Below are 23882 nucleotides of genomic sequence, written 5' to 3'. Positions count from 1 at the left end.
GATGCCAAAGTGCAGATGGGGTGGGGGGATGGTGAATTTTTGAGTTTTCTTTTCCCATACCAAGTAACTTAGGTCCTCTCTTCAGAGACGGTCACTGCTGCCAATGTCATGATTATTTTTCCAGAACATGTCTGCCTTTTCAAACATATATATTATATGTTTTCAATATTTCATTTTCTCTAAGTGGTTTTTCTGTTCCTTTTTCACTGTCATTACATCACATCATGGAGATCATCTCACGCAGTTCGTGTCCAGCAAATTTCTCAACCTTGGCACAGTTGACGTTCTGTGCTTTGGGGTGCTATCTTGTGCAATGTAGGGTGTTGAACAGCATCTTGGCCTCTACCCACTAGATGCCAGGAGCACTACCACCACCACCCCATCCATCTGTGACAACCACAAATGTCCCCAAACATTGCAAGTGTCCCCTGGGTGCAAAATTGTCCTCAACGAAGAAGCACTGATGTGGTGTTACTTTGTTCCTTTTAAGATCTACCTGGTGTCGCATCATGTTCACGTAACACTCACTTAGCCATTTCCCTATTGATGGGCAATTTGGTTGTCTCCAATCTCTTGGTAACTTACATTTGTTCAGCACTGGCATTGTTTTAAGTGTGTTATGTGCTTTCACTCATTTAGTCTTCAGAACAGTTCTGTGGCGTCAGTTGCTTGCGTCATTTGCCAGCGGAGGAAGCAGAGGCCCAGAGAGTACACTAGGGAAGGGTAGCAGAGTTACAAGTTGAACCCAGACAGCTTCCAGACATAAGTCCTTCACTGCAGGACCATACTGCCTCTTCCTATAAGTCTTGCCACACTGGATGCTCTTGTGTGTCGTTTTATCCACATGCAAGAACTTCCAAAGACAAATACCAGAAATGAGGTTTACTATGTTGAGGGGGTGTGTGCCTTCAGTTTTCAAAGATGTTGCCAAATTATCCTCCTTTGAGGTGGTGGCAGTTTCTCTCCAGTCAGCACTCTGTGAGAATTCTACCCACAGCCTTTTCAGTGGATCTCAGGCTTCCTTGGTCTTTGGGATGCTTGGTGTAAACTGAGATAAAAGTGAGAGGAGAAGGAAGGGAAGAAATTACCATGTGCCTGTGGCTGAAAGTAACTCTTAAAAAGGTAGCTCATGTAAACTTCTAACAGCTAATGGTGAGGTGGGTTTTCTTTACTCCAGTAATCGGCAGAGGCAAACTTTGAATCTGGAATAATCTAATACCAAACTGCTGTTCTTTCTTCTCCAGCAGTGCTGGGCTCCTCACAGAAAATGGTTTTGTGGACAAGGATTGTGCTTTTCTAGATTGGGTTGCATGGCTGAGTTCAGGCAGCTATGAGAAACCACAGGATGGACATGATGCACTTCCTGCAGTAATCTGTTGTCCTTGAGGAATTGGAAGGGAGAAAAAGCCAAGGGATGTACTGATCTGGTAAATAGTTTAAAGTATGATTACATTAATACAGGCTCAGGTTTATTATGACATAGGATGCCAAAGTCATGTGGATGTTTCAAAAGGAAATAGAACCAACCAGCAGTAGTTTTCTATAATGAGGAAACTGCCTTGGGGTGTGTCCCACAGAGCTAGGCATTACCTCTATGCTTTGGGAATGATAATTAAAAGTAGGAGAACTCCCAGGCAAAGAATTGAGCTTTATTTTCAGGCTGTGTGGCTGCGGAGTGCTGGGGCTGGCTCACACCCGTTCACAGACCTGTTCTGTGCACCTTTCCCCAGCTGTAAGCTCAGTGACATCAGTTTGGTAGCTTACGGTGGGGCCCTAATGGGAGTGTTTACACCATGGAAATTGGCAAGGGCCACAAATCACTTAACACACCCCTGCCCTGGAGTCTAATGCAGAGAGAATTCAGGCATCTAAGACTTTTGGTAGGCCCCCTTGTCTGAGGCTGAAAATTTCAGGCTTCTTCTCTTCATGGCTTGGTCTTTCTGATGACCACACCCTGTCCAGGAGCCCACCCAGAGTCACCTCATTGAAACAAGAAACATTCCTAGTGTTCTTATCACTTAAGCATTTACAAGGGTTTTAGGAGTTCTGTGGTACCAAGGAGGAAGGCAGAGACCAGTGTATGCCTTTTTAGTTCTCTCACACTTAGTGCATTAGCAATGAGAGCTGCGGAGAAAAGAGAAGTCAGGGCTGGGCAAGGGAGACTGGGAGTGGTAGGTAGGAGGGTGGGAGGCAGGTTGCAGTGTTACTAGACGGGTTAGGGTGAGACTGGTAGAGAGAGAGATTGGAACAAAGAGAGAAAGGAGTGAGGAAGTGAGGCAGGGCTGTGGTAGCAAATTCTGGGACTGGCAAGGAGGCCTGCATGAGGAAGGAGAGAGATGTAGGATCTGAGTTCAAGTTTTGTTAAGCCTCAGGACAACGTCAGTAGTTCTGTATTGTTCTTGTTTAACGGGAGAAAAAGGGCAGAGAGGTTCAGTAACGTGGCCGTGGTAACACAGCTAATGAAAATAGTCATCACACTTGGGTGGTCTGACTCCAGAGTGATGTTTGACACAGCCCTTCCCTCTGACCCAGAGTGGTTAGTGGGATATCTGGATCACCCTCAGCTTGAATCTGGGCTCTGCCAGTTCCCAGCCTTATATGACCTTGGGCAAGTAATCCCTGCTTCTCTGTGCTTCATTTTCCTCGTCTGGAAATGGCACTAATGAGAGTACCTGCCCCAGCAAGTTAGGAGCGAGGATTAAATGATGATCTTCACAAAAGTGCACTGTATTTATTCATCTTAGTATTGCTACTCTTGCTTATTACTGCTTTTCTCTCTCTCTCTCTCTCTCTCTCTCTCTCTCTCTCAATGTTTATTTTTTAAGAGAGACTGAGGGAGGCGCAGAATCCAAAGCAGGCTCTAGGCTCTGAGCTGTTAGCACAGAGCCCAATGCGGGGCTTGAACCCACGAGCACTGAGATCATGGCCTGAACCAAAGTTGGTTCTTTAACTGACGGAGCTCCCCCAGGTGCCCTGCTTTTCTCTTTTAAAGAGAGAAGCGTAGGGGCGCCTGGGTGGCGCAGTCGGTTAAGCGTCCGACTTCAGCCAGGTCACGATCTCGCGGTCCGTGAGTTCGAGCCCCGCGTCAGGCTCTGGGCTGATGGCTTGGAGCCTGGAGCCTGTTTCCGATTCTGTGTCTCCCTCTCTCTCTGCCCCTCCCCCGTTCATGCTCTGTCTCTGTCCCAAAAATAAATAAAAAAACGTTGAAAAAAAATTATAAAAAAAAATAAAAATAAAAAAAAAGAGAGAAGCGTAATAACCAAACATTCTTCTGGCTAGGTTCCCTTAAACAGTACAAGGTCATCTTCTGACTTGCGTTTTGTAATTTTTTTTTTTAAGTTTTTTTTATTTGTTGAGAGAGAGGGGGAGAGAATGATCTGGAGAGGGGGACATAGGCTCCAAAGCAGGCTCTGTGCTGACAGCAGAAAGCCCAATGTAGGGCTTGAAGTCTTTTTTTTTTTTTTTTTTCCCAACGTTTTTTATTTATTTTTGGGACAGAGAGAGACAGAGCATGAACGGGGGAGGGGCAGAGAGAGAGGGAGACACAGAGTCGGAAACAGGCTCCAGGCTCCGAGCCATCAGCCCAGAGCCTGACGCGGGGCTCGAACTCACGGACCGCGAGATCGTGACCTGGCTGAAGTCGGACGCTTAACCGACTGCGCCACCCAGGCGCCCCGGGCTTGAAGTCTTAAACCATGAGATCTTGCATGACCTGAGCTGAAGTTAGACACTTAACTGGCTGAGCCACCCAGGCTCCCCAATGACTTGGATTTTGAATCAAAACATGACCATTTTCAAACTAGAAACTTAATTATGGCCTTGGTTTCATTTATCTTCCCTAACCCCACCCTCAAGGGAGAAAAAAAAAAAGAACATCGGTAGAGAGAAACATTCCTATTTCCGTCTTCCAGACCGTATGCTGCTATTCCTTTGTCATAGAAAAAAACAATTTGTGACGTATCCACTATTGTTGGCACTGGGGCGTGATGATGGTATTCTTCAGGTGTGCTGAAGCATTTAGGCGTGAACTTCTATCATGTCTGTTACTTTGAAATGATTTCAGAAAAAAAGGAAAATGTTAACACTTGGTAAAAAGTAATCAGGTGTTCATTTTATTGTTCTTTTTCCTAGATTTCAAATTTTTCAGAATGGAAATTATACTCCCATTTCTGCCTTTTCTAGACCCTGGCCTTCTCCAAAAGACAAGTTTAGAGGGCTTGGAATGACTGCTATTAGAAGTGTTTCTCTGTAAGATGATTTTGGCATAAAATGGTTACACTCCACTCCCAATTTCAGCATGCAAGGAAGCATTCTGGACTGGTTATTGATTCAGTCAACAAGAATTTCTTGAGCACTGCTCTGTGCCAGGCATGTTATTAGCTCCCAGAACAGTGAATGCAACAAAGTGCTTGTTCTCATGGAGCCCAAGTTAAGGTGAAGGAGATTGTTCCTACATAAACATAAACAAGCCATTTTCAGGAGGCAGCTTGTGCTATGAAGGAAATGGGGCAATAGAATGGTGTAGACTCTAGTAGAGAGTATTTGTCCTGTGGAAATGTAATGCAAGACATACAGTTTTCAATTTTCCAGCAGCAACATTGGAAAAATTTAAAAAAATCATTACAGTTAATTTTAGCATATTTTATTTAACTTAATATATTCTAAGCATCAACTTGTAATCAATATAAACAATTACCAACGAGATATTTTACATTCTTTTCATACTAAGTCTTTGAAATCTGTGTTTTTTATACATGCAGTGCACCTCAATTCAGATACATAATTTACATTATTTGATCTGTATTTAAACTTCATAAAACTTACCATTGGAAAAGTAGATTCACACAGCCAGTTTCAAACATCCTTCAAAGTTTTACAGTAAATTGAAGATTAGTTTTTAATTTTATTTTTTATTTTTTTATTGTTATTTTTTAATGTTTATTTTAGAGAGATACAGAGTGTGAGTGGGGACAGTGGGGGCAGAGAAAGAGAGGAAGACACAGAATCCAAATCAGGCTTCAGGCTCCAAGCTGTCAACCCATAAAAGGCAAGATCATGGGGCTCGAACCCATGAGAGGCAAGATCATGACCTGAGCCGAAGTCAGATGCTTTGACTGAGCCACCCATGCGCCCCTTTATTTATTTTTTTAATTAAAAAAATTTTTTTTTTAATTTTATTTGAGAGCATGAGTGGGGAATGGGGACAGAGGGAGAGAGAATCTTAAGCAGGCTCCACTTTCAGTGTGGAGCCTGATGCAGGACTTGATCACCCCGGGGTCATGGCCTGCACCAAAATCAAGAGTCAGACGCTTAACCAACTGAGCCACCCAGGCGCCCCAGTGTTTAATTTTAGATAACTAAATTTTAATTCATTTATTTTAATATTTATTATTTTATTATGACTTTAGTAATAAATTAACTGAAATTAAATAACATTAAACACTCAATGGCACTAGCCTTATTTCTAGAACTCAGTTGTCACCAGTGGCTAATGACACACATGTAGAAAAACAGGTTCAGAGTGATAGAGGGGGCCTAATCCAGGCCACTGAAGTCTCTGCTGGATTTACACATACCTGCCTAATGAGTTCCTTCTTCAGCTCCTGTGTCCCCTCCACCCCTCACCAGCAGACACAGTTCATTCACCACATAGCCACCCAATAAATTTTGTTAAATGTTAAGTCGGATCTATCACTCTTCAGACCCCTGCTCCCTCAGTGATGTCTTATCACACTTAGGATCAATTCCAAGAGCTCCTGACCGTCTTCATGACGTGGCTGTCTCCTGACCTCAGCCATCTCCTAGGCCACCACTCTCCGCCTCATTCTTCAGCACACCATTCACTTCCCTGTACTCACCAAGCACGTGCCTGCTGTAGAGTCTTTGCACCTATTGTATCTCTGCCTAGAATGTTCTTCTCCAAGTGCCTCACGCACTACATTCAAACCTTAACTCAATGTTGCATCCTCTGAGAGGCCTCTCCCAACCACTCCATCACTCTACCCCTTCCTCTGTGGTTTTTTTTTTTTTTTTTTTTTTTTTCAAATATAGCAATGATCTCAGCTGACACTGTTCTGTATGCCCCACTGTTCTGTATTGCCCATTCCTGTTGGAGTAAAGTACATGGGAGCTGGTATTTCTCTGCTTTAACTCTGCTTTTTCCCCAACACCTGGGACATGCTTGGCACATAGTAGAAACTGAACAAATGCTTGCCAAATGAATGGATAGGTGTCTTCGTGTCTCATTTGCCTCCTGATCTGGAACCTTTTGTTGTCTTGGGAGCAGATAGCATTGGCCATTGTCCTTTCCCAACCCTGAGAAGGGGCAGGAATGCCGCAGAAATTGTTCTGTCATCCCTCCGTGTGTGTCTATGCATGTGTGTGTGTGTGTGCGTGTACGTGCATGGGTAACCAGGGGGAGGGGCCAGGGGATTTGTATCCTAAAGACTCTGGGAACACCCAAAAGGACCTGTCGTCCTCATGATTTCTCTTCTCCCCCAGCCCCACCTTCTCAGCCCTCTGCCCTTCTTCAAATGCGGACCCTCAACAGGGAGGAAAGGATGCCTGCTGCACGAGGGAAGTCCAAGTCCAAGGTAAATAGCAATTCTTCTTGGGGGGAAGTTTCATCTTATAAGACATAGGCCATTTGCTTTCCTTCCATGGAAACTTCTTACCTGACAGAATCCCATCCAAGACCTGTTTCTGTTTCCTCCCATCACCATGAGGGGTAGGAGCATAAGAGCTCTAGCACCCCACGTAACCACCCAGTGCCTGCCTCTCCTTTTTTCTCAGTGTACCCATGGCCATTCACCTATTTGTTGAGCATCTTCAGGGTGTCTGCCAGCGCTATTCCTCAGACAGAAGAGGGGAGCCACCATGATTTCTCGAGGTAGACCTGGGTGCCCAGGCAAGACCTCTGAGGCAGAGGAAGATTCGAGGTTGTGCTCTAGAGTTAATCTGTTTTTTTTTAATTTTTTTTTTTTTTAACGTTTATTCATTTTTCAGACAGAGAGAGACAGAGCGTGAACAGGGGAGGGGCAGAGAGAGAGGGAGACACAGAATCTGAAACAGGCTCCAGGCTCTGAGCTGTCAGCACAGAGCCTGACTCGGGGCTTGAACTCACAGACCGTGAGATCATGACCTGAGCCGAAGTCGGCCGCTTAACCGACTGAGCCACCCAGGCGCCCCTAGAGTTAATCTGTTAATGTTGCTTTGTTTTCACTTGTACAACCCATATATACAAGGAGGAAATCTCTCTGTGTGTAAGAAATTCCACATAATCTTATATTCAGATTGGCTTTGTTGGAATCAGGCCAGTGAGTCAGCCTCCTATTAAAAAACATGCTTCACCACTTAAAAAAAATTTTTCTTTTGACGTTTATTTATTATTGAGAGACAGAGAGAGATAGAGCGTGAGCAGGGGAGGGGCAGAGAGAGGAGGAGACACAGAATCTGAAGCAGGCTCCAGGCTATGAGCTGTCAGCACAGAGCCCGACGTGGGGCTCAAACTTACGAACCATGAGATCATGATCTGATCTGAAGTCAGACGCTTAACCGACTGAGCCACCCAGGCGCCCTGGTGCTTCACCACTTTAGATGATGAACTGATTTTCTACAGTAAACACATTGAATGCAATTTCTCTAACAAACATTTTTGCCCTATAAGTTATGTGTGCTTGTACTCTGTTGTTGTTATAACAAATTTCTGCAAACTTGGCTGCTCAATCAGCATGTATTTATGGCACACAGTTTGTGCATGGGTCAGAGGTCAGGCAGAGTGCAGCTTGGCCTGCCTTAGGTCTCACGAGGCTGAAATAAAGGTGTCGCTTGGCTCTGTGGTCCCATCTGAGGTTCAGGGTCTACTTCTAAACTCATTGGTTATTAGCATATTCAGTTCCTTCTTTCATCGTGGTCCCCTTCCATTTTCAAGCCAGCAATAGCAGGTCAAATCAGGCTTCAGAGATCCCTGACTTCCTTTCTGTTCTCTTCCAGCTACAGAAAATTCCCCACTGTTAGGGCTCCTGTGATTACATCACCCACCTAGATAATCCAGGATAATCTCCCTATTTAAGATCAACTGATTAGTAACCTTGATTACATCTACGAAGAATCTTTGCCCTGTGTAGTTTAGTCACATGCTCTTTAGAGAGTATGTGGTTAGGAGCATGAATCAGAAGCCAGCTGCTCAGATTGAATTCCATCTCCTCCATTCACTAGTTGTGGATTTTCCATAAATCACCTCCCCTTCTGGGCCTCCTGTTTACTCATCTGTAACATTGCTGTGATCCTCTCAGCAGTGCCCCAGTCACTGGCTAACATGAGTCAGTACCTGTAGGGTACTGAGAAAAATGCTTTGCCTTTGTCAGTGCCCAGTAAATCCAAGTTGCTATGCTTTTTATGTGGCAGTCTTTATTTTTTAGAGAGTGTATGAGTCAGGGAAGGGGGCAGAAGGGGAGAGAATTTTTTTTTTTTTTATGTTTATTTATTTATTTTTGAGAGACAGAATGAGCATGGGAGGGACAGAGAGAGAGGGAGACACAGAATCTGAAGCAGGCTGCAGGCTCTAAGCTGTCAGCACAGAGACTGACGCGGGGCTCGAACCCATGAGCTGTGAGATCACGATCTGAGCCAAAGTCGGACGCTCAACTGACTGAGCCACCCAGGCGCCCCTGGGAGAGAATCTTAAGCAGGATCCACCACATGCAGAGCAGAGCCTGATGCTGGGCTTGATCCCACAACCTGGGATCGTGATGTGAGTCAAAATCAAGAGTCAGATGCTCAACTGACTGAGCCACCCAGGTGCCCCTGTGATACAGTCTTTTTTTTTTTTTTTTAATGTTTACTTATTTTTGAGAGTGAGAGCAGGGGAGGGGCAGAGAGAGAGGGAGACACAGAATCTGAAGCAGGCTCCAGGCTATCGGCTGTCAACACAGCGCCTGACATGGGGCTCAATCCCACGAACCATGAGATCATGACCTGAGCTGAAGTTGGATGCTCAACTGACTGAGCCACCCAGGCGCTCCGACACAGTCTTTGATAATAGCTAAATTATATCATATTGTGTTGTATTTATTTTATTTAATAAATAAATAATAAATAAATAATAAAATAATAAATAATAAATAAATAATAAATAAATAATAAATAATAAATAAATAATAAAATAATTTTTAATAAAAAAATAAAATAAATTATTTTATTTAATAAATAAAATGCCCCTCTTGGCCTCAGAACCCGAAATGTTTCCTGAAAAGATTCCTGGCACCATTTATGTCCCCTTTTAGGAACAAGTTCCTTGTTGTCTCTAGCCACGTGGAAGCATAAGCCCATGATGAAAGGACATGTGATTTTTTGTTTCAGGTGCCAGTGACATTTGGGGATTTGGCCATCTATTTCTCCCAGGAAGAGTGGGAGTGGCTGAGCCCCATTCAGAAGGATCTGTATGAAGACGTCATGTTGGAAAACTACCAGAATCTGGTCTCACTCGGTAAGGCCTGCCCCCGCCCCCTACCACCATAATGCACAACCAGCCTATTGTGGGACATAAATTAGTCTAGTCAGGAAAACAGAAGCCACTACAGTTTTGTTTTATTGTTTTAACAGCTGTGTTGATGAGTAATTCACATATATATACAATGTATAGAATTCAGTGGTTTTAAATGTATTTATAGAATTGTACATCCATCACCACAGTCAGTTTTAGAACATTTTTATTACCCCAAAAGAAATCCCAGACCCATTAGCAACCACTCTTCATTTCTCCTTGCCCACTAATTCCTTTAGATTAGGCAAACACTAATCCACTTTCTGTCTCTATGAATTTGCCTATTCTTGGCTTTTCATAGAAATGGAATCATAGGTATGTGGTACTTGTGTGCCTGACTTCTTTCACTTAACGTAATGTTTTTGAGGTTCATCTGCATTGTAGCATGTATCAGTGCCCCCTTCTTTTTATGGCCAATAATATTCTACATTTTATTTATCCATTCATCAGTTGATGGGCCTTTGGGCAGTTTTTAACTGGAGCTATTATGAATGTGCTGCTGTGAACATTCGTGTATGAATATTTTTGTGGACATGTATTTTCATTTCTTCAGGGTATATACCTAGGAGTGGAATTGCTATCATATGGTAACTATATATGTAACCTTTTGAGGGCACCCTCAAAATTTTTGAGAGAATTTAATAAAAGGAATCAGCAGGTACTGTTAACAGGTAACTAGTGGACACAGCTGATGCATAGATGATAACTGTAGGTTGCAGCCACCACCGTCCTTGGGCTAGGCATACAAAGGGGAGAGTTTGGGGTTTTTAGGACTTGAAGGGACTCACACTTCTGAAGGACGAGAGAGGTATGCTGACTAGTCTGTTACAGTCATGAAGAGTCAGGCTGAGGCTTGTTCTGAGAGTGCAGGAAAAAGAAGAATGAAAACCAGCAGAGCCCCTGGTGGTGGTTGCTGGTTGGTTGCTGGTGGATGCTGATAGGGAGCTGCTGATGAAGAAGTGTGGATTGCAGAGCCCCAGCCCCTCGACCCAAAACAGATCAAAGAAGGTGGGAGTGGGAGCTAAAGGCAATAGACTCAGGAGTTTCTGGCCTGACTTTTCAAGACCATAGTTGGCTTTGTAGAGTTAGAAATGAGCACCACCTCTCACTGTAACTGAACTTTCATCCTCCTTTTCCGCCTGCCCTTTACGTCTTCTGTGTACCCTTTGTGGTCATAAACCCCCGTTCCCATTGACATGGGGCTTGGCCCTGGCATCTGTGGCATCCACATCCTGCTCAGTTCTGATGTTTTTCCCAAATGCAGGACTTTCCTTTCGGAGACCAAATGTGATCACCTTATTGGAGAAAGGGAAAGCACCTTGGATGGTGGAGCCAGTGAGAAAACGCCGGGGCTTGGGTGAGTGACAGAACCAAAGCCTGTACACTGCCATTGTGTGTAAGAGCACCCTGCATTTTGAGGGGGCAACCTCTTGATATTTGAGAGCTCCCAGTTTCCTTACCTTAAAGGCCCCAGGCCTGAGAAGAAAATTCCAGTCTCTTTTGTGCAAGCTCTAGAAGGAGAATAACCAACATTTAATAAACCTTTAGTAGGTAACAGACATACTTTAAGTATAGGTTCCTCCCAGTCCTCTAAGGTAGGTATTATTATTTCTGGTCTATATATGAGGAAACTGAAGATCAGAGGAGTTCAGTGACTTGCTTACGGTAACCCAGCTAGGAAGTGGCATTAGAGCTAGGTTTGAACCCCAGTTTCTGGTCTCAGAAGCTCAGTTCTTAATGCCCTCATCCCAGCCTTCCCTGCCTCAGCATTTCCCTTCAGAGAAAGCATATTCCACCTTCTCTCATGATAGTATTTCTAATGATAATGTTCAAGCTCACATCGTTCCTTCATTCTTTTAAAAAAAAATTTTTTTTCCACAACTGTTCACTTTGACTACTTTCCAAGAGCTCATTCTCTTTTCTGATAGATTCTTTTTTTATCAGGTTATTTTTACTTACTTAAACAGTTTTATAAGAATTTTTTTAGTTGTAAAAAAATTCATAATATTGAGTTCATTTTAACCATTTTTAATGTACAGTTAAATGTATTCACATTGTTGTGCAACAGGTATCAAGAACTTTTTCATCTTCTAATAACTTCTGAAACTATACTCACTAAACACTAATTTCCCTCCACCCCTCCACCCAGCCTTCAGTAGTCACCTTTCTTTATATTTCTCTGATTTTGATTACCATGGATACTTTGTATGAATGGAATCATACAGTATTTGATCTTTTATAACTGTTTTTTTTTTTTTTTGGTTTTTGTTTGTTTGTTTTTTTTTTTGCTGAGCATAATGTCCTTGAGGTTCATCCATGTTGTAGCTTACAAGTGACAGGATATTTCTTTTTTAAGGCTGCATAATACTTCATTATATTTATCACATTTTTTGTATCCATTTATCAATGGATAATTGGGTTCTGCTTTTGGCTACTGTAAATAATACTGCAATGAACATGGGAGTACAGATATGTATTTAAGATCCTGATTTCAGTTTTTTTGGATATGTACCCAGAGGAAGGATTACTGGATCATATGATAATTTTATTTTTTATTTTCTGGGGAACCTCCGTACTGTTTTCCATAGTGGCTGCACCATTTGTCATTTCCACCAATAGTATACAAGGGTTCCAGTTTTTTGTCAACACTTGTTATTTTTTGTTTTTTTGATAGTGGCCATCCTTACAGGTGTGAGGTGATACTGTGGGTTTGATTTGCATTTCTCTAATGATTAGTGATGTTAAGCATCTTTTCATGGGTGTATTGGCCATGTGTATAAGTGTCTATTCAGGTCTTTTGCTTGTTTGTTAAAATAGGGTTGTCATCTGTTGTTGAGTTGTAGTTCTTTATTCTGTGTATTAGTCCCTTATCTGATGGATGATTTGCAGTTATTTTCTCTTATTTCATAGATTGCCTTTTCACTCTCTTGATTGTTCCTTTTGACATGCAGATGTAGTCCTATTTTTTTATTTTGTTGCTTGTGTTTTTTGGTGTCATATCTCAGAAGTCAATGCCAAATCTAATGTCTGAAGCTTTTTCCCCAATGTTTTCTTCTAAGAGTTCAGTAGTTTTATTTTATTTATTTATTTATTTATTTATTTATTTATTTTTAATGTTTATTATTTTTGAGAACGAGAGAGAGAGAGAGAGCAATCAGGGGAGGAGCAGAGAGAGGGAGACAGAATCTGAAGCAGGTTCCAGGCTCTGAGCTGTCAGCACAGAGCCTGATGCAGGGCTTGAACTCATAAATCACGAGATCATGACCTGAGCCGAAGTCAGACACTCAACCGACTGAGCCACCAGGCACCCCAAGAGTTCAGTAGTTTTAGATTTTACGTTTAGGTCTTTAATCTATTTTGAGTTAAAATTTTTGTTTTTGGAAGAGTGAGAGAGAAGGAATCCCAGGTAGGCTCCCCGCGGTCAGGACAGAGCCCAAGTGGGGCTCAAACCCACAAACAGTGAGATCATGATCCAAGCCGAAATCTAGAGTGGGATGCCAATCAACTGAGCCACTCAGGTGCCCCCCCCCACCCTGAAGTTTTTGTGTTGTTGTTACTTGGGTTTTGTAGGGTTTTTTTGGGAGAGAGAAAGAGAGTGAGCAGAAGAGAGGGGCAGAGGGAGAGAGAATCTTAAACATGCTCCACCATGCTCAGTGCAGAGCCTGATGCAGGGCTTGATCCCATAACCCTGGGATCATGGCCTGAGCTGAAATCAAGAGTCTGTCACTCAACCCCCTGAGCCACTTACACCTTTATATATAAAGTGTAAGGAAGGGTCCAAGATCATTCTTTCACATGTAGATACCCAGTTTTCCCAGCCCTGATTGTGAAAGAGACTGCCCTTTCCTCTTGAGTGGTATTGGCCTCCTTATTGAAAATCATTTGACCAGATATGCGAGTGTATATTTCTTGACTTTCTATTCTGTTAGTCTTTATATCTATCTTTTATCCACTACCATATCATCTTAATTACTGTTGATTTGTAGTGTGTTTTGAAGGATTTTTTTAATTATTTATTTGTTTTCTTTTAGGGAGAGCACATGAGCTGGGGAGAGGGGCAGAGGGAGAGAGACAGAGAATCCCAGACAGGCTCCACACTCAGTATAGAGCCTGATAGGACCCTCGATCCCATGACCCTGGGATTATAAGTGCAGTGAAATCAAGAGTTAGATGCTCAGCCAGCTGAGCCACCCAGGTGCCACAGGCCCTGCTTTTTTAGTATGTTTTGAAATCAGAAAGTATGAGGCATCTAACTTTGTTTCTTTTTTTCAAGATTGGCTATTTGGGGTCCCTTGACATTGTATATGAATTTTAGGAATTTTTTTTCTATTTCTGTAAAAAATGTCATTGGGATTTTGATAGGAATTGCATTGAATCTGTAGATTGCTTTGGGTGGAATATTAAGTCTTCCAGTCCACATGCACAGGATAGCTTTCCATTTATTTGTACCTTTGATGACTTTTAGCAGTGCTCTGTAGTTTTCCATGTACAAATTGCTTAAGTTAAATTTATTCCTGAATATTTTATCCTTTTTGATGCTATAGTAAATGGGATTGTTTTTCTTGTTTCCCTTTCTGAGTGGTCATTGTTAGTGTATAGAAACACAACTGATTTGAGTCTTGATTTTGTATCCTGCTGTTTTATTTGATTGGATTTGTTTATTGGTTCAAACATTTTGTATGTCTGTGTGGAATGTTTAGGCTTCTCTACAAAGAAGATCATGTCATCTGTGAACAGGCAGAATGTCACTTCTTTTCCTTTTTTTTAATGCTTTTTATTTCTTTTTTTAAAAAACTGCTCTGGTTTGAGGCACCTGGGTGGCTCAGTTGGTTAGGTGTCTGACTTTGGCTCAAGTCATGACCTCACGGTTCATGAGTTTGACCCCTGTCAGCACAGAGCCCGAAGCCTGCTTCAGATTCTGTGTCTTCCTCTCTCTGCCCTTCCCCTGCTTGCATTCTGTCTCAAAAATAAATAAACATTTAAAAAATTAAAAAAAAAACAACCCCACTGCTCTGGCTACAACTTCTGGTACTATGTTGAATAGCAGTGGTGAGAGTGAGCATTCTTGCCTTGTTTCTGATCTTAGGAAAGGGTTTTAGTTTTTCCATGTTTACTGTGATATTTGCTGTGGGTTTTTCAATTATGGATTTTATTATGTTGAGGTAGTTTCTTTCTATTTGTAGATTGTTGAGTGTTTTTATCATGAAAGGGTTTTGAATTTCGTCAAAAGTTTTTTCTGTATCAATTGATCATCATGTGGCTTTTGTCCTTTATTTTGTTAATGTGATGTATAACAGTGATTGATTTTCCCATATTGAACTGTCCTTGCTTTCCAGGTGTAAATCCCACTTGCTTGTGTGTGTGATCTTTTTAATGTGCTGTTAAGTTCAGTTTGCTAGTATTTTGTTTAGAATTTTTGCATTAATATGCATCAGAGGTGCTCATCTGTAGTTTCCTTTTCTTGTGTTGCCTTTGTCTGATTTTGGTATTAAGGTAAAAGTAGCCTCATATAATGAGTTATCAAGTATTCTTTTTGCTTCTGTCCTCTGAAAGAGATGATGGAGAATTGGTATGAGTTCTTTTAAATATTTGTTAGAATTCATCAGCAGATGCATCTGGGCCTGGTGCTTTCTGTTTTGGAAGGTTATTGGTTCATTTTTTTTTTTTTTTTTTTTTTTTTAAGTTTATTTTGAGGGAGAGAAAGAGCAGGAGGCTGAGAGAGAGCCTGTCAGCACAGAGCCTGATTCAGGGCTTGAACTCCCATGAGATCGTGACCTGAGCCAAGCCCGAGTTGGATGCTTAACCAACTGAGCCACCCAGGTGCCCCTATTGATTCAATTTCTTGAATAGATAGAGGCCTATTCACATTTTCTGATTTCTTGTGTGACTTTTGGAATACTGTTCCTTTCAACAAAATGGTCTCTTTCGTCTAGGTTATCAAATTTAAGGGCATAGAAGTTGTTCATAGTTTTCCTTTATTATTCTTTTAATTTTCATGAAATGTGTATTTCTGTCGTGTCTTTCATTTCTGATATTAGTAGTTTGTGTTTTCTCTATTTCTTGGCCTAGCTAGAACCTTATCAATTTTAGTGATTTTCAAAGAACCAGGTTTTGGTTTCATTGTATTTTTCTATTGATTTCTTGTTTTCAATTTCAGTGAGTTTTGCTGTAATTCTTATTTTTTTCTGCTTATTTTAATGTTTGTTTTTGAGAGAGAGAGCAGGGGAGGGATAGAGGATCCAAAGTGAGCGCCGCACTGACAGTAGTGAGCGCCGCACTGACAGTAGTGAGCCCAATTTGGGGCTCAAACTCATTAACCGTAAGATCATGACCTGAGCCAAAGTCGGACGCTCAACCAGCTTGAGCTACCCAGGTGCCCCTCTTCTGCTTATTTTGGATTTGATTTGCTCTTTTAATGTTTTCCTGAGAAGGAAACTTAGATTACTGATATTATGTATTTATTTTTTAAGTTTATTTTTTTGAGAGACTGAGTGTGCGCCAGCAGGGGAGGGGCAGAGAGAGAATCCAAGCAGGCTCCACACCGTCCACGCACAGCCTGATGCAGGGCGTGATCCCACGAACTGTGAGATCATGACCTGAACTGAAATCAAGATTTGGATGCTCAATGGACTGAGTCACCCAGGTGCCCCTCATTTTAGATCTTTGTTCTTTTCTAATGTGCTATATAGTGCTATAAATTTCCCTAGGATAAACACTAGTTTCGTTGCATCCCACAAATTCTGGTAAGTTGTGTTTCTGTTTTCATTTAGTTCAGAATATTTAAAAATTTCTTTTGAGAGTTTTTTGTTTTTTTGTTTTTTTAATTTGATAGTGCAGGTGCATGAACAGGGAAGGTGCAGAGAGTGGGGGGAGAGGGATTCCCAAGCAGGCTCTTCTTTGTCAGCACAGAGCCTCATGCAGGGCTCTATCTCACAAACCATGAGATAATGACCTGAGCCAAAATCAAGAGTTTGATTCTTAACTGACTGAGTCACCCACATGCCCCTCATGTGTTGTTGAAAATGTATTATTTAACCTCCAAGTATTTAGGGATTTTCCACTGATCTTTCTGTTACTGATTTCTAGTTTAATTTCATTGTGGTCTGAGAGCACTGTGTGATTTCTATTCGTTGTTAAGGTGTGTTTTAAGGCCTAGAATGTTGTCTGTCTTGGGGAATATTCTGTGTAAGCTTGGGGACAATGTGACTACTACTGTCATTGGATGAAGTGGTCTGTAGATGTCAGTTATATTCAATTGAAAATGGTGTGGTTGAGTTCCCCTGAATTTTCTGCTTGCTCAGTCTGTTCATTTATGAGGGAAGGATGTTGAAGTGTTTTAATAACTATGATAGTGGATTCATATATTTCTCCTTGCAGTTTTACAGTTTTTGTTGATTGTAGTTTGATGCTCTGTTGTTAGGCATATACACATTAAGAATTGTTATGTTTTCTGAAGAATTGATTCTTTCATTATGTAATGCCCCTCTTTATCCATGATAACTTTCCATGCTTTTAAGTCTGCTCTGTCTAGAATTAATATAGCTACTCCTGCTTTCTTTTGATTAGTGTTGGCATGGTATATTTCTCTCCATTCATTTACTTTTTAAAAAATTTATTAATGTACTGTTTAATTTACATCCAAGTTAGCACATGGTGCAACAATGATTTCAGGAGTAGATTCCTTAACGCCCCTTACCCATTTAGTCCATCCCCCCTCCCACAACCCCTTCAGCAACCCTCTGTTCTCTACATTTAGGAGTCTCTTATGTTTTGTCCCCCTCCCTGTTTTTATATTATTTTTGCTACCCTTTCCTTATGTTCATCTGTTTAGTATCTTAAATGCCACATATGAGTGAACTCGTATGATATTTGTCTTTCTCTAATTTCACTTAGCATAATACCCTCTAGTTCCATCCACATAGTTGCAAATGGCAAGATTTCATTCATTTTGATTGCTGAGTGATACTGTGTTGTGTATATATACCACATCTTCTTTATCCATCCATTCATTTACTTTTAATCTATGTCTAATCTGTATCTAAAGTGGGTTTTTTACAGACAACACACAATTGGGCCATGTTTTTTAATTCACCCTGACAGTCTCTTTTAATTGTTACAGTAATTATACTGTTGACATTCAAAGTGATTACTCATATAGTTGGATTGATATCTACTTCTATACATAATAAATATTTTTTATTGTCTTTATTCCTGCTTTTGTCTTCTCTTTTTCTGCTTGTTGTGGTTTTATTTTGTTTTTTGTTTATGTATTTTTAAGTAGGCTCTACACCCAGTGTGGGGCTTGAACTCAAACCCTGAGATCAAGAGTTGCATGCTCCACCAACTGAGTCAGCCAGGCGCCCCTCTGCCTATTGTGTTTTTAAACGAGCATTTCATATGATTCCAGTGTTATCAATTATACTTTTTTTGTTTTTTAAGTGGTTGCCTTAGAGTTTACAGTATACCTTTACAACTAATCCAAGTCCACTTTCAGGTACCAGTATATCACTTCATGGGACTGTGCCTTATAATAACAAAATAATGCTAATTTCTTCCTCCCATCACCTGTATCATTGTTATCATTCATTTCATTTATATATAAATATGATAAGCATGTATATATTACATGTACATACATAAGATGAAAAGATGACCAAACATTATTGAATACATTGATGCTATTATTTTGAATAAACTATTACTGTTAGGTCAGTTAAGAATAAGAAAAATAGGGGTGCCTGGGTGGCTCAGTCGTTGGGTGTCTGACTCTTGGTTCCAGCTCAGATCATGATCTCACAATTTGTGAGATTAAGCCCCACGTCGAGCTCTAGGCTGACAGCACGGAACCTGCTTGAGATTCTCGGTCTCTCAAACTTTAAAATGAAAATGATAAGAAAAATAAAGGTGTTTTTTTTTTTTCCTTCACTTATTGTTTCTTCATTGCTCTTCTTTTCTTTCTTCTTTCTCCTAGTAGTCTCATAATACATTTGTCACTTTTTTGTAGTTGTCCCACGGTCTTTGGATATTCTGTTCTCTTTTTTTCAGTCTTTATTTACTGTGCTTTCCAAGTTTTAAGGGTTCTTTTTTTTTTTTTTTTTTTTTTAGTTTATTTTTATTTAGAGAGCAAGAAAGCACGTGAGCATGAGCAGGGTAGGGGCAGAGAGGGAGAGGGAGGATCTCAAGAAGGCTCCACACCATCAGTGTAGAGCCTGACACAGGGCTCAGACTCACAAACTGTGAGATCATAACATGAGCCAAAATGAAGGGTCAGATGTTGAACCGGCTGAGCCACCCAGGAGCCCCTGATTTTTAAGAATTCTAATTTACCAATAGAATAAATCCTTTAGCTCTCAGAATCTTTCTTCAGCTGTGTCGAATTCTGTGCAAGTCATTCTTTATTTCTGTTACAGTGTTTTGTTTTGTTTTTTTTAAATTTTTTTTTCAACATTTTTTATTTATTTTTGGGACAGAGAGAGACAGAGCATGAACGGGGGAGGGGCAGAGAGAGAGGGAGACACAGAATCAGAAACAGGCTCCAGGCTCTGAGCCATCAGCCCAGAGCCTGACGCGGGGCTCGAACTCACGGACCGCGAGATCGTGACCTGGCTGAAGTCGGACGCTTAACCGACTGCGCCACCCAGGCGCCCCTGTTACAGTGTTTTTGATCTCATTTTGTTTTGGTTCTGAGAATTTCCATCTCTCTGCTTACATTGCCCATCTGTTCTAATACACTGTATACTTTATCATTAGAGCCCTTAACATATTAATCAATTTTAAATTTCTGGTCTGAGAATTCTAGCATCCCTGCCATATCAGTCTGATTTTGATGCTTGCTCTTTCTCTTCAAATTGTGTTATTTGCCTTTTGGTATGCCTTGTAATTTTTTTTTTACTTGCCAGAGGTGATGTACCAGGTAAAAGGAACTATTGTAAACAGCCCTTTAGTGATGTGTGATGGGTGAGGTGTGTCTTTTAGGGAGCCTTTGCCTCTGGAATGTGAATGTCTTCAGTTTCTCAGTGCCCCCCCCCCCCAAAACCCTATCCCTTTAGGAGGGACAGGATGGCTAGAGGCCGCTGAAATTGGAGGCAGCCCTTTGTACTCTCCCCTGTCTTATGGATCCAAGAAGAGTTGTTGGTTTTAACATCTGTTTAGCTTTTTACTTGTTAGGATGAAGTTGTGCTTTCCAAGCTTCTTACATGAAGAACCGCAAACCAGAATTCCAGTGTTTTGTTTGTTTTTTTAAGATTGGATTTTAAGAATACATTTTAAAAATTTACAATTTCATTGGGATGTAATGTACATATTGTAAAATTCACTTAAGTGTATAATTCAGTGGTTTTTAATAAAGTTGACAACTTGTGTAGCCATCACCATAATCTAGTTTTAGAATATTTTTATCACCCTAATAAAATTCTTCATGTCCATTTACAATTAAACCCTAGTCCCACCTCCAGCCCCAGGCAACTACTAATTTACCTTCTGTTTGTAGTTTACCTTCTGCCTTTTTTGGACCTTTCATGTAATAAAAGTACATTCATCTAATGAATAACCTATGGAGTTTAATATGGTATGTGGTATGAATTTATCCTACAAATAAAACTTTGATTTATTAATTTCAAATCACAAGCTTTGCTGATTTTTAATTACTAAATATTTCTATAAAGCCTTTTGGCATGTTAAAATTACAGTAAGATACTACAAAGTTTTTCTTCTGGTTATCATCATTATTATTATGTTTGATGATAATTGATATTGTAATTATCATTGATAATAACTGCACAGAAACTTCATTTTTCCAGCATAGGAAAACAAATATTGAATTTCTTGGTGTCTTTCAGACTCAAGGTCTAAATATGAGACCAAGAAGTTACCAACATCTCTGTGCAACAAATCTGGGCAAAGCAGCTATCAGAAACCAGTTTCTGCATCACAAAAAGTTGCCATAGGAAAGAAAGGCTGCAAGAAAAGTTCAGTCCTAGTAAAACCCAAGAAAGTGCATTCAGGAAAGAAATCTTTAAAATGTAATGACTGTGGGAAAACCTTTGGTCAAAGTTTATCTCTTAAACTTCATCAGAAATCTCATACTAGAGAGAAGCCTTATGAATGCAGTAATTGTAGAAAAGCTTTCAGACAGATCTCATCCCTCATTCTTCATCAGAAAATTCACAATGGGAGGAAAAGCCATGAATGTGGTAAGTGTGGAGAAAACTTCATTCAAAGAACATCTCTTATTCTACATGGGAAAGTTCATAATGGAAAAGAAACCTTTCACTGTGGGAAGGCCTTGAGTCAGTACCCAACTCTCACTGTGGGCCAGAAAATTCACTTTGTTGAGAATATCCACCAGTGTGGAAAGTGTGGGAAAGACTTCATTCGAAAGTCATCCCTTTTACTTCATAAGAAGATTCACAGCAAAAAGAAATTACATAAATGCAATAAATGTGGGAGAGGCTTCAAAAACAAATCAGCCCTTGTTATACATAAAAGAATTCACACTGGAGAGAAAACCTATGAAAGTGAGAAGACCTTAAGTCAGAGTCCACTGCAGAAAAGTCACCATTTAGAGAATCCTTATAAATGCAGAGAATGTGGAAAATCCTTTAATAGGATTTCATCCATTTTGCTTCATCAGAGAATTCACACATCAAAGAAACCCTACAAATGTGATAAATGTGACAAGGTCTTCAGGCGCCTTTCAACCCTTATTCTACATCTAAGAATTCATAATGGAGAGAAACTCTACAGATGCAGTAAATGTGAAAAGGTGTGTAATCGGCATTCATCCCTTATTCAACATCAGAAAGTTCATACAAGGAAAAAGAAACTGTTTGAATGTAAGGAATGTGGGAAGATGTTTTCTGGAACTGCCAACCTTAAAATACATCAGAACATTCATTCTGAAGAGAAGCCTTTCAAATGCAATAAATGTAGTAAAGTTTTTGGTCGTCAGTCATTTCTTATTGAACATCAGAGAATTCATACTGGAGAAAAGCCCTATCAATGTGAAGAATGTGGAAAAGCCTTTAGTCATCGAATATCTCTTACTCGGCATAAGAGAATTCATACTGAAGATAGACCCTATGAATGTGATCAGTGTGGGAAAGCCTTCAGTCAGAGTGCACACCTTGCTCAACATGAAAGAATTCACACTGGAGAAAAACCATATACATGCAAAACATGTGGGAAGGCCTTTAGTCAACGCACATCCCTTATTCTACATGAAAGAAGTCATACTGGAGAGAAACCCTATGAATGTAATGAATGTGGGAAGGCATTTAGTAGTGGCTCAGATCTTATTCGGCATCAGAGAAGTCATTCTTCAGAGAAACCATATGAATGTAGTAAATGTGGGAAGGCATATAGTCGGAGTTCATCTCTGATTCGACATCAGAATACACATTCTGAGGAAAAAGCCTAAGTTTGTTTTAAATATGTGAAAGCATAGAATGAGGCTATAAAAGTAGCAGAGACCAAGGCATGGGAAAAATGCCTTTGTCTATAACCTAAATTTTGTAAAAATGGGACCGTCTTGGTGATGTGTCCCACTTTGAAAGCCAAAGAGCAAAAGTCATTAGGGTGACTTTGACCAGACAATTTGTAATCAACCGAGGCAGTGATGTTACCATAGGTCTTAATTTCAAAGCAGCAAGTTCAGATGACTGGATCATTTTTAATGAAGACCACTCTTCATTCCATAAGACACTGATATTTTATTTGCAGTGTAATTTAGAAAGCTGTTTCATTAGTCACATACAACAAAGTGGAACCACAAAGCCCATATTTATAGATGGGGCTTTGGGCCTTATTTAAGGTCACATGAAGAAAGAGTTTTAAGTTTGTCCCTTAGAACTAGACTATCATGTATAAGAGATTTCCTGGGCAAACGAGGGTACTACTTTCAGCTGACAGAAAATTGTGGGTGAGAAAAAAGTGGAGTGAATCTTCAAGTGGATAAAGATAACACTCATAATGTGTGTGAATCAGTAGAGTTACTATCATACTGTCTCCATGAATATGAAGATACATAATCTTCATGGTATGAAAAATCTTAACAAGCCTGAGACAGGCTAATGGGAAAAAAGAAGCCAGGATATACTGAAGAATGGGAACTTAAGAGCAGGGAGAAATTATTTGTTACTGTTTTATTTGAAAAGAAATTTGTTTATATTTATATGAATAAACAGTGGTATTTTCATGTAAGAACAGTGGTGTGCAATAAGTGACTGGTGGAGAATGAGATGCCATTCCCTAAATGTGTCCTCTCAGAATTTATATGTCAAACCCCTACCCTCTAAAGATAGGGACCTTTGGGAGATAATTAGGGATAGATGAGTTTATGAGGGTACATCATGATAGGATTAGTGTCTTTAAAAGAAATGATGCCAGAGAGCTTGCTCTAAGCCATGAGAAGATACTACAAGAAGGTAGCTGTCTGCAAGCCAGGAAGCTAGCTCTCCCTACCATCCAACCATGTGGCACCCTGATCTCCAGAACTGAAGAATAAGTTTCTTTTGTTTAAGTCACCCAGGATATGGTATTTTGTTATGGCAGCCCAAGCTGACTAATACATGGGAGGAAACTCTGGATTTATGTACCAGTCTCTTTTCCTGTCAGCTAATCACCATATGTAACAGCTTTCAGTCCCTGTTTCCCGCTTGTACAAAGTATGTAAGAAATAAAATCAGAGTTCTTTTTGTTATTGGGTTATATACGGTTGGAGTATTCTGCAAAAACCATGTTTGTAAACACCCATATCTTGCTAAGATAACTGTGAAATGTATAACCATGAGAGTTATGCCATTCTAACTTTGACCACAACTGAGAAAATAACATCCAGATTTGTGAAGGGTAAGCATGCATATAGGATAATAGAACAGTTAACTTTTCATTTACACTTGTCATAGTACTGTAAAAACATAAAATATCTCCAACACTTGGAGCAAATGGGTGAGCAAATTAACAGAATGCTCATGGAGAGGCAGGTCTATTCTTCCTCCCCTTCCACACCCCTGGCTTTGTTAATTTCTTTGCCAACCTGCCATAGAGATTGGTTCCAAATCAATGGTCACAAACCTACTATATATAATATAAACTAATAAGACATTGTACTTGCCTGCAGACGTTTAGAGTTTTCTAGGGAATACATAATATTAAAATGTGCAAACATATATAAAAGACACAGATAATAACCAAGAAGAAGATGGTGAACTCCATTGTGAGTGGAGGACATGGGAACAGGGATTACTTGGAGATAGTGACCATATTAAAGGAAGAACAGGACTCAGGCTGACTAGGCACTTAAGAGTTGGAAGGCTATTGAAGGCAAAGAGAGAAAGTA

General features: G+C 40.3%; 1 protein-coding gene across 4 annotated transcripts in view; it reads left to right on the top strand.

Moving 5' to 3' along the window:
- Window positions 1-23882, top strand: part of ZNF667 (zinc finger protein 667) — an 81811-nt gene that overhangs the window by 37351 nt on the left and 20578 nt on the right. For 2 of the 4 annotated variants that reach the window (XM_049621847.1, XM_049621848.1), the window contains exons 2-5: window positions 6502-6593; window positions 9361-9487; window positions 10809-10901; window positions 20383-23243. In XM_049621847.1, coding sequence (XP_049477804.1) covers window positions 6502-6593; window positions 9361-9487; window positions 10809-10901; window positions 20383-21962 — 1892 coding nt within the window. In that variant the 3' untranslated portion in view covers window positions 21963-23243. Of the gene's footprint in view, window positions 1-6501; window positions 6594-9360; window positions 9488-10808; window positions 10902-20382; window positions 23244-23882 lie in introns of those variants that run through there. The other 2 variants (XR_007455756.1, XM_049621849.1) reach the window with 1 other exon arrangement.

Source organism: Panthera uncia (genome assembly GCF_023721935.1).
Source record: "Panthera uncia isolate 11264 chromosome E2 unlocalized genomic scaffold, Puncia_PCG_1.0 HiC_scaffold_19, whole genome shotgun sequence".
NCBI lineage: Eukaryota > Metazoa > Chordata > Mammalia > Carnivora > Felidae > Panthera > Panthera uncia.
This window is presented reverse-complemented; position numbering and strand designations above follow the sequence as displayed.